The sequence below is a fragment of the Copadichromis virginalis genome, linkage group LG4 (genome assembly GCF_057382275.1).
Source record: "Copadichromis virginalis isolate Kocher_CV1m ecotype Utaka linkage group LG4, C_Virginalis_male_GT1.1, whole genome shotgun sequence".
Classification (NCBI taxonomy): domain Eukaryota; kingdom Metazoa; phylum Chordata; class Actinopteri; order Cichliformes; family Cichlidae; genus Copadichromis; species Copadichromis virginalis.
The window spans coordinates 26,299,170-26,310,695 of record NC_140621.1 but is presented as its reverse complement, the minus strand read 5'-3'; the positions used below and the strand labels follow the sequence as shown (position 1 = coordinate 26,310,695).

The 11,526-nt window shown below is 39.9% G+C and overlaps 1 protein-coding gene across 2 annotated transcripts in view; it reads right to left on the bottom strand.

Annotated features, from left to right (window-relative positions):
* Positions 1-950: 950 nt before the first annotated feature.
* Positions 951-11,526, bottom strand: part of pde4a (phosphodiesterase 4A, cAMP-specific) — a 49,769-nt gene continuing 39,193 nt past the window's right edge. For both annotated transcript variants that reach the window (XM_085454543.1, XM_085454544.1), the window contains exons 7-15: positions 10,745-10,838; positions 10,498-10,661; positions 10,140-10,238; positions 9,886-10,050; positions 9,670-9,769; positions 7,727-7,881; positions 7,483-7,605; positions 5,152-5,334; positions 951-4,917 (exon numbers count right to left, since the gene is read on the bottom strand). In XM_085454543.1, the coding sequence (XP_085310669.1) occupies positions 4,414-4,917; positions 5,152-5,334; positions 7,483-7,605; positions 7,727-7,881; positions 9,670-9,769; positions 9,886-10,050; positions 10,140-10,238; positions 10,498-10,661; positions 10,745-10,838 (1,587 nt within the window). In that variant the 3' untranslated portion in view covers positions 951-4,413. The remainder of the gene's footprint in view (positions 4,918-5,151; positions 5,335-7,482; positions 7,606-7,726; positions 7,882-9,669; positions 9,770-9,885; positions 10,051-10,139; positions 10,239-10,497; positions 10,662-10,744; positions 10,839-11,526) is intronic.

Here is an 11,526-nt window from a genome sequence, read left to right as displayed (position 1 = left end):
CCAAAATGTAAACAAGCTAAGCCACTCTGAAGTTTAACTGAAAATAAACCAAGCTGCAGGCTAAATTAAGTTAAGCACGCCTACTGGATGACTATGGAAAATGTGAAGAAGTCCAGGGATTTTTAACTTTTAGCTAACCCCACCTCGATTGCCATTAATTGTAAACCAAATGAGTTAAGTAAAAGTTAAACAGTTGAAATTGCAAAAAGGTTCCTGTTCCACTATTAATATAGAAATGTCTATTTTTTTTTCAGTTAATCCACAGCAAACAACATTTTCTGTGGATTAACAAAAACTGCCAAGTCAAAATGGACACGATCAAAGCAAGTCGCAAACACTACTAAAATACTTGTCTCAAAAAGGATGCCACAGTCTGAAGAACAGGGGTGGAGTGGTTCAACAATGTTGGTACTGGCCTTGCTCCTTAAGGCTTTAATGGACCAAGATTATTAAACTGAAATATAAACAAGCCCGACAAGAAAACTTTAGAATTGGGGTGACAGTGAGTTAAAATCATTTTAAACAGATTGGAGGTGATTAATAGATAACAGTCATGAAAATAGTCAAATGCAAGTGAGAGGAGATAAAGACATGGACAAGCAGGTCCAATTCACAAGAAAAATAATGAATGAATCTCCTTATTTATTGTAATAGATGCAATAAATAAGAAATCTGGAGTTCTTAATTCTTTTTCTTTAGCTATATTTCTTAAATGAAAAAAAGCAAAACGAGTGAATCAGACTTGATATGAGCATCAAAAGTCAAAAATGTGATTAAAAAAAATGATGAAAAAATGATAGCTTTTACAATGGGTGAGAAACACCCCAAGCTCTGAGTTGGGCGGTAATGCTCACAAAAGCACAAGTTAGACACTTTTTTGTCCGTGTTAAGCTGCATAGAGTTATTAGAAACCATTAATGCGAAGAAGAAAAACGTAGCAAACAGGAGAGTGGAGTTTGCATTTAATAGAAAAATCTTTCTTTATTTGTATTTTAACACACTTTACAGTACTGAACAGTGAAATAAAAGAAAAATATACTGATATACTATAATATTGTTTTATATATAGATGTTTGCTTATTAAATGCATTTATTCACAAAATGACACCTCAGCTCTGTCAAGAGGAAAAACTCTCATAAAAATAATATAATAAAAAATAACTTGGACACATTTTACACATTACAGCAACATCATTTACAAATATTACAATCATTTCATTTTTTTTTTTTCCCTTGAATAACCTTTCTTACTCATGAACAAACACATGAATTAAAGCCCAGAGAAGTATTCTCAGAGGGAGTCAGTCTGTGACAACAATAACCTGACAGCAAACCCGATGGGAACCAGCTAAGTAAGCCACCACGGGATGGACATTTAGGCTATCAGGCTAGATAGTGATTAAAGTTACTAAGAAACCGAGGTGGTGACGGTGCTAGAAAGGGCCAAGTCACATAAGGACACATTTATCTCCTTTAACTGTATCCTATGTGACTACCTCAACTTCCATTTGATCGCATTGGTCAAATGGGTTCAGTCTCATCTGGACATTTAATCGAGAATGATTGGGTTGTTTGGTTATGCCTGCAGAGAGAGGTGAACGCTAACTGCTTCACAATGAGGGTTTGTGGTTTGGCCCAGTGGAATATAATCAATAAGTGACTGCGAATGACCAAACCAGCAGCACACACTACCTGAAACACACCGTCTGCCTCGAAACCTGATGAAATAAAGTGCTGGTACGAATATATTTGATTTGAACAATAAATGTGAACAACTAAAAAGTGAAAAAATAAAATAAAATAGGACAGCACGAGTGAGGAGAACATATGTTTAAAAAATGGAAATATGAGGATGTGGCCTGCAGTGGTTCACTTAACAACTTTAAGTGGTTATTTGTTAATCATGATGATGCGGATAAATTTATAATTTACAATCCAATATTACATTATATACAAGAGTGGTAATGCTTATAGCTATAGTCATCAACACGTGATTCATTTTCCAGACCATCCACCAGAATGATATAAAAATAAACTGTACACAAACTGTTCAAAGAAAACACTTCCCCTGGTTTTCTTCTCATCATTTAAAAAGAATGGCAGCAATCAATCACTTTAATAATTTCCTTAATAAGAAACAATTGCTACAGTATTGTGTTTGTATGGCAATTAAATATTGATGTTTTTATAGCTTATAACAGAACGAGAAGCCACAAAACAAAGCAACGTGTTGAAAAAAAAAGGCCAGTGCATATGGGAATCTTTTATTTGAGTAACTTCCCATTTCACTGGATGAAACAGCCTGTGTGTGGGGGGCCTCGCAGCTGTGCCCATGGGGCTTTTCTTACACCAGTCTGTGGTGGTGTCTTCAGATAAGCTGAGTTACTGACCTGCAGGAACTTGGTCTTACCTTCAAAAGAACCCCACTCGTGTTCTTTTGTTTGTTTATGTATTTAATTCATTTATACCCTGTGAGAAACGAACACCTGGACAAACTGCGGCCGGTTTGAGCTGTTGTCGATCGAATCCTGAACATCCGCTCGACGAGATACGGCAATGCCAGTGAGTGAGCGACGATGAGTGTGACAACATCTTCCTCTTAAACCTACCAAAAACACACACACCTCAACTCCCCCTTTCAATTCTTATTTCCCCCTCAATGCCTTCAGATAGCTATAATAAGATAGTCGTTGTGATTAGAAAACAACACATTCTTTACGTTGGTCCAAGCACAGCAACAACATAACAGCTAGTCAGCAGCAGTGTCTACCTTTTCCCTCCAAATGCAATGCTGGATACATTGTGTATAGACCCACTGATACTCACAGAAATAAGCATACAGACGTGATATAAATATACTAGGATATCTATTGTATATCTTATAAATCTACATACTAGCAGGCATATATCCTGCATCTGACATTAAGGCAAAAAAGCATCAAACATAACAAGGATGATTAGGGACCGCTAGACCTCCTATTTGGCCACGTCACGCTTCTTTCCCCTGACATTCTGCCTCCCTGATTTTCTTATTCATCTGTCTTCCCTTGAATCACTTCACCCACTGAAGTTTCTCATCCTTTACTTTGGTGAGATTGGTTGTGTATGAGGAGACATGACCACGCAGTGCAAGTGGGCGTGAGATGGCGTTTAAAAAAATTTGTTCTGCTGATGAAATAATCCCGTGTCCCTTCAACGTATTCGGCAACTGTCAAATATAAAATAGGCAAAACGTATGCTTCAAAGCATCACATGGCTTATTCTCAGAAAGTTTAAAAAAAATATTCTAAAAATTAAAAAAGAAAAGAACATAAGCTGGAAAGAGTCTACTGGTGGTTGTGGTGGTGGTAGTGATTGCTCTGCATTTAGAGTTCTGAGTTATTATATTACCAGAAGAGCAACAAAGGAAGACTTACAGCTGAAAACATATCACCACAGAAACTGTACGTGTGAGATACACACCACGATACCATGAACAGTAAAGAGAGAGAGATCTTCAACAAGAGACAATCAAAAATGATGACAAATTCAGACACTCCTGTCCCACAATGCATTGCTTCACGACAGCTCCGTTCAAGAAGCTGGTGTTTCAGAAAGGCACAGAGCCATCTTGCACCAGTAGCACTCTCCGCGTAAAGGGAAAAAGGGGGATATGGGACCCGATGGCCCCTTCGTCGCAGCATCTTCCTTTCCTTCCGTAGTTTTTCCTTCACCTCCTCCAACTCCGATGGGATTATCTTATTTTTCTTTCCGACAGAAATGGAAAAAAAAAGAAGTTACTCGGACATGTAGCTTTTCTGAGGAGAACAGTTTCTATTGAGATTCTAACGAACATGAATTACTAATACTGACTGAACACTAGTTAATACTCCATTAAGGGATGGCTTTTTCCAAAGAGATTCAATACTTATCAGTGTCCCTCTAATAAATGCACACATACAAACATACAGTCCAGCGTGTGTTTCTGCCTCCCGAAAAAAGAAAGGACAGGGAATATGCGGAGCACACTTTTACTGCATGACTGCTGCATGCTCGTACACACATTGCATTGGTGGATTTCCTGCTCCTGTTTTTCTTTCTTTCTATAAGTTGTGTGTTACTTCATGTGTGTTTATGTGTGTGCATTCTAGTCCCAGAGTGCTACGCTGTCTTCAGTCGCCCAACATTAATGCTCTCCTAGATTCCTCTTAGTCTAAAGTTCACTGTGGAATCAGTCGAAAGACTTGTTGCCACTCCAAATCTACAGTTGCTGTGTAATTAACTTCTCTTTAAGCAATTTGTATTTATTCCCTTTTTGAAAAATATATTTAAAGGTGTGTATTGTCATTGCAGTCTTATTTGTTCTTGGTTTGGCCATTGAAAGGATGAACAAGATAATGTGTGCAAGTGAGGAGGGAGATACAGGAGCAAAACTCATGTATCGTCAGCTTGTGAAGAAGAATCCTCCTCTTCTTCTACAGGACTTGTGTCAGAAAGTCTGTCCTTGTCAGGCCCCCCACCCAACTGAGATTTCAGCTCCTCCTCCAAGTTCTCTTCTTCCATTGCCACCTCATCTTCTTCTTCTATTATATCCTCATTTTCCTCCTCTGCCATTATGTCTTCTTCTTCATCCTTTTTGCACTCATCCTCCCCGTGACTGCAGTCCTGTGCCACATGGTTTGGCGTGGGCTTGCCATCCTCGTCTTCCTGTTCCTGCTGTAAACTCTCTTCCAGAGTGAGCTGAAACTGAAACTTGTCTATGCACACGTTTAGATCCTTGTCGTCGTCCACAGGAGGTGGTGAGGGGCTTTGGGGAATAGTGCTCTGGTACCAGTCTCTGTTGTCCTCCAGAGTGTCCAAGATTTCCTGGGCATCAGGGTGTACAAGATCCCCCCATGTCTCCCACAGCGGGTGGACAATGTAGTCAATAAAGCCCACCTACGTAAAGGAAAAAAAAGAAAAAGGCAATGACTGACATGACATAAGCTAGCACAGTGGTGTTTCTTCACTGCCTGCAAATCAGCATTAAAAATGTAGGAGGATGACTGCTGCGATCAGAGCTGATAAATCACTCTCTGCACTGTAGTTATCACTCCACCTACAGCATTAACAGTTATCCAGTTGCGTGCTGTTATATTCATACATGTGTGTATTTCACTGCTGCTCATTTACCTGACTTTTTTCCACAGATGCAGTGTGTTTATCGCACATGGGACTGATCTCCATCCCCCGCTCTCTCTCCTTGTCTCCCTGCCTGAAGAATTCCTGCATGATTCTCTCTGTCCATTGTCGATACACAGCCAGAGGCTTTGTGGGATTGCTCAGGTCAGCACAGTGCACCATGTTCCTCAATACCTGCACATATACAAAATCATTTACCTCACATTATATTGTGAACGTACAAAGCTAGAAATACTAGTGTTGGATGAAACTTGTTACTGTAATCACATGACATTTTTTAAGTAATGCAGTACTACTAAATTCAATAATTAAATGACAGTTAAAATTATGTTGTTACTTGTGTTAGAAATAAAAAACAAACAAACAAAGAAACAAGCTTTTTTCTTTCTGTGCACCACAATCAGCTACTTTCAGTTTATGTGCAGGGAGGAACAAACTGGTGTCATGGTCTACGGCTTTTGAAGTGTAGCGATACGGACATTACCTTTATTGTTATTGCATAAATGGACAAGAATGCGATAGTGAAATGAAGACTGCGTCCATGACAGAAACAGTTGCATTAAACTGTTAACGCAGCTTCGGCCCTTTGCAAGCATCTGCGCAGACATCATGCAAACACAAAGCTAGGCAAGAACCCAGAATGACATAATAGCTGAGTGTATGCTGACCCCAGCCCTGCAGCCAGAGCCTTAACTTCAACAGGTAACAAAAGCAATAAGCTTGCTGGCCTCTATTTAAACCTATGCAGTTGAATTACGGTGACGATTCCTTTAAAGTCTTTTTGGGCTCTTTATATGCGTGTCCTTGTTAGGGTGGGGATTTCTATTGGTGTGTGGGACTGTAGCTTCAGGTTTATAAGTAATAGAAAAGTAAAGAGTAATGTGCAATACCTCACCTTTTTTGAGTAATGGCCGTAGCATTGATTAACACTATCCTGAAATCTGATAAACATGAAGATTGTTTGCCCATCGTCTACTTTTTCCCTTTAAGTTGTCTGACATTTTAAAGCATTTTAAATTGACAAAGCGACTGAAAAATGTGGTGCAAACCCAATGTTTTTATGACCTTTTTCACATTCATTCTCTTTTCCTTTCCTTTCCTCCACAAGTTGGTACAATTCTCCAAAGTCTCAGTAACTGCTCTTTCCTCCTTATTGATCTTGACAGCTACTAAGCAAAAATGTTCTTCATGTTTAAATCCTCAGAAAACATCCTCCACTGCTTGCAGCTGAATTTAATTAACCTCTGTATCTAACCTCCCAATGAAAGGGTTGTAAAGATGTTATCGCTTAATCCAGATGTCACCTGAGCTCTTCCTTTAACTCCCGCTGTTAATGTCACCTGTTCTTCTGTGACATCTGACTGGAGCAGTGCAAATCACTTAGTTTCTCCAGTGGTGAGAAATTCCAGATTAGCTGTCCTTTCCAAAACTCTTGACACATATAATAATACAATAAGTTGTTAGAATCTAGTCTTTCGTGGATTCAAATACTTTTCGAATCAACACCGTTGTTTCGTCTTTGTTCAAAGACAGCTGATCAGCTGCTTTAGAAACTGTCAGCAACCACCATCACCTTGGCTGAGATAACTGGGGATGTTTCATTTCTGTCCCATTCACCACACTGTCAGTCTGGATTTTAGATCTTGCAGGAGTTTGGTGTGTGAAGTATATTGTTCAACCAAGCAGCAGCTTACAGCTCTGAAAGATGAAGTAATCTTTCAAATGCCAAAAACTGCCACTTGAAAGGCTGGCTTCAAAACTGACAGGTTAAGGCCAATGCAAGCGGCTTTGCTTCTGCCATTTGAAAGTCACCAAACTAAAAGCCTCAACTGCGTCAACACTTTTAGGTGCTTCTTGAAATGGCTTGTTGGTTATTGTACTTAAGAGTCCATTCAGTGCTGTTTGTACCGATTAGTTGACATCTGCGTCTGTGCAATGCACTTTGGTAACCAAGCATGCTAGCATTACATGATGCCCTAGCACTCCACCATTACATTCAGATACTTCCCTTCTGTGCCAAAATAACAAGACTGCAACAGCCGTGGAGTCCAGCCTTGAAAACCAAAGCCCAGAAACGAATGGCTGTCTTTGTGGTGGCTACACCTGTCTTATACATGCACTCTAAGGGTTTAGTTTATTTAAAACAAAATGCCAGCTTCATATTTATTGTGTTTCCAACTTGTCTCCACCTTTAAAAAACATTGTGGTGAGCCACGTTCACGGTCTCATTATCTTTTATAACACTCCTATCTTTTATAAATATTCCTCTCATTGTTTGTTGACTGGAAGTACTTTTAAATTAACTGAATAACTGTAGCTTACCTGTATTCGATCAGTGTAGTGGTCAAGCATCAGCACTCCAGAACTTGTCACTTTCTTAGTTTCCACCATAGTTTTGAGGTCTGCCAGCAAACTCATGTGTTTAGACATGTCTGTTGCCAAAACCTGAGAACAAAGTAGGTATGAGTAGATTAGAGGAAAAAGAGACAAATAAAAAGTAGAAAGGGTCACATGACGACAAGTGAGAAAGGTAGCTATAATTCATAATGAATATGTTGACACTCACCATGTCAATAACAAGCTTCCTAAGGCTCTGTCTTTGCCTCTTGGTAAGGTTCTGGAAGATGTCACAGTTGTCCTCATGAAGCAGCTTAAAACCCACAGCCAAGTGATGGTTCTCCAGCACAGACTCATCATTATACATCAGGGCTAACTCTGAGTCTGAGGAAGGCATCAAGCAACAATCGATATCAGTAAAAGAACAACAAAAACTCCTTTGAGAATTACTATTTTTTAAGGGTAAACTGTTGCATTTACAAAACAAAATGAGAAGTCACACTCTATATATGTATGTATGTATATAAGTGCGTGTTGTATACTACACTATATACATCATAAATACAATTTATATACACAAAACAGTAAAGCATATATAAAAATCCCTGCTTAGTTTTTGCTATCTGAATTATCCCCATTCTTAAATCAGAGACTTTTACAAACACATTGTTATAGACATTATTGTACTGGTTTCTTTATAGCTACCCTCTCTTTGCTAGTAATTTGCTAGTGATGATTGCACATCACACATCAGGCATATTCAACCAATTCACCTTTTTTTTTTATCACCATTGTTTATGTTGTTTCGTTTTTATTAAAACTACCTGAGCGTGTTTGATGTTTCTCTAGTGCAAAGTAGTGACAGTAACACTGTGGGGGTTCCATGTGTCCTAAGCTACCCAGTTGGTACTCATGCCTAAACCCAATGTAATTCTGGAGTATTCCCATCTATGCACCTGTTTCCAGAACTTATTAAGGGATGCTGGAGCTTATGACAGCTGATTATGAGAGAAAAGTGAGGTCTGGCCTCTCTATTGTGGAGCTAATAAAAACAGACAGGCAACTTCAAATTCACCTCTTCCTGTTCCAAAGAGGAATTTCCCAACCTATCCACTTCTTTCTGACAGGGGACAGTCCTAACCAGTCCACCACCATGCTGCAGAACCCCAGGTTTTAGAGTATGTGAGTGAGTGAGAACATGTTGTACCCAGACTATCTCCTGCTGTGTGATACACTACCAGTCAAAAGTTTGGACACACCTTCTATTTTTTACTGCTTTCTACACTGTAGATACAAACTGAAGACATCAAATATATTACGCAAGATATACGGAATTTTGTAGCAAAGAAAAAAATGATAAATAACTTTTATATTATCTTATAGTTTAGATTCCTCAAAGTAGCCACCCTTTGCTTTGTTGACAGCGCTGCAAACCCTCATTCATTTAATTCATTTGTGGAATTTCTTGCCATCTTTATGCGGTTGGGACCATCAGTTGTGTTGGGCAGAAGTCTGGTTGGTACTCACTTGACAGCCCTATTTGACAACTTAGAATTCATATTATGTCAACAACCAATCAACTAAGGAAAGAGAAACGACAGTCCATTACTTTAAGAACTGAAGGTCAGTCACTCTGGAAAATTGCTAAAACTTTGAATGTGTCCCCAAAAATCATCAAGCACTACAAAGAAACTGGCACACATGAGGACCAGATTAGAGTCCAGATAAATGCCACACAGAGTTCTAGTAGCAGACACATCTCTACATCAACTGTTCAGAGGAGACTAGGCGAATTCAGGCCTTTATGGTCAAAAAGCTGCTAAGAAAACACTACTAAGGAAAAGCAACAAGCAGAAGATATTTGTTTGGGCCAAGAAACACAAGGAATGGACATTAGAACAGTGGAAATCTGTGCTTTGGTCTGATGGGTCCAAATTTGAGATCTTTGGTTCCACCCGCCGTGTCTTTGTGTGACGCAGAAAAGGTGAACGGATGGTCTCTACATGCATGGTTCCCATCGTGAAGCACTGAGGAGGAGGTGTGCTTTTCTGGTGACACTGTTGGGAGTTTTTTTTGTTTCCTTCAGTGAGAATCTACAATGTAAATAGTCACGTGTCCAAAGTTTTGACTGGTAATGTATGTGTGTACAAGTTTAATCTCATTTTGACTCACTGGTGTTTATGAGGAATTGGTTTGACACTCCTGGATGGTCCACATCATGGATGGCGGCAGCAAATAATGCAGCTAGTATCTCTAGATCAGTGAATACAGCCTGTAAGAGAGAAACAAAGAGGGGAACACATAGTTTGCAGTTTGGCTCTTAACTATTGTTTCGTTTTAGAAGCTGTGTGGACTTCTTGTCATTGGCAGTTAAATAGAGATACTTACATCTAAAGCTGGTGTGGACAGCAGTACATGAGTAGACTGAGTGACATCAGCAGCGTGGAGGCTGTTATGGTAGGCCACATTGGCATGGTAGTGGTCCTCCAGGGTCATCACATAGGTGACAAACGTATCCACAGGGATCCGAAAGGTCTTCAGTAGATCTCTTTCCTGCAACAGGCGGAGTCCACAAGAGTCATGATCACAGTCATTCTACATTCTATTAGTTGCTGCACATTCCATTAAGACCGGCCTCTCACCTGGAAGATGGCATACATTATGCAGCTGAGGGGTCGATTATTAGAGAACTCTGCCACACGAAAGATATTAAGGCCCCACTTGTTCAAGTCGTTCAGCTCCTGAGAGCAAAGAGAAACACACATGTCACCAAACTGTCAGTGCTGCCAGTTCTTTAGAAGTTCACAGTAGAAAAGTTTATTTTAACACAATCTACTACGGTCCAGTGTAGACATAATGTGATGATTGCTGTCAGTGTTTTGGAGTGAAATTCTCTTTACATGTTCTCACAGAAGACTACAGAATGCAAACAGGAATTTAGTATTAGAATTAGATAAATAAATACAATGTGCTGAGAAAGTAGGTTTCACTTCCGTTTACCCTGGCTAATGCATCCTCGTGTTCAGTCTTCACTCCGAAGCGAGGCAGGGCGGAGTTGGAAAGGCTGGAGCTGTGCGTGAGCTTCTTCACACCACTGATGTGACACATGGGCTTCTCCCTCTCCCTTATGGTGGGGGACGGGATCTCCACCTCGTTCTGCTTATCTGCAACAAGCAGAAGTCAGAGATCAGCTGCGGGTGAAGCTGCTATAAAAGTTGGCAACAAGTGGGCGGCAGGTTTTCTTTACCTAGAAAGGTAGTGGAGATGTATTCTGACACTTGGTTCCCTGAGCGACTCATCTCTGACAAATGGGACAGCTCCCTGTTCAACATCCTTTTAAACTGAGGGGAGGACAGACATTGACAGAAGTGAGTGACTTGAACAGTAGTTAGGACATAGAAGCATAAGACATGTGTTACTGACATATCCAACTATATATTAACACTGTAATTTAGATTCCATTTGCACTGATATATAACAACAAAACATTCCTGTGATTCAAATATGAAAAAATAAATTATCACCCTCATTTTGCGAGGGAATCAATTATGAATCATGCCTCCTCCTTTTCTCAGATGAGAACAGACTGTTCAATACCCCGACTCAGTGTGCTTGTACTCTGATTTCCAGAGATGTGCTGCAGTAATGTGGCATGTTTCTTTTATGTATTCTTTCCCATACAACTACAGTGTCAGCTGTGAACTACAGACACAAATATGATTAAATGAGTACATTATCCATGCAGACAGACTGAACACTGTTCCTGAATCTTCTCGCTGCGTTTATGTAACGTTTTATTGTCATAGCTCCACACGATGATTTGGGAGACTTAACAGTTCCCTGTCAGACAAGTTATGTGAAAGCACAATGCAAATCGGACAGACCCCTCAGTCTGTGTCCCACTGACTGATCTTTCACACATAACAATCTCCATGGCAACCCGAGCAGTTGCCATGGCAACTGCCTCCTCACAGTCAGTCCTTCAGCTTGATGTGAGAGCGGTGGCTTCTTGGGTGACAATCTGAGGGA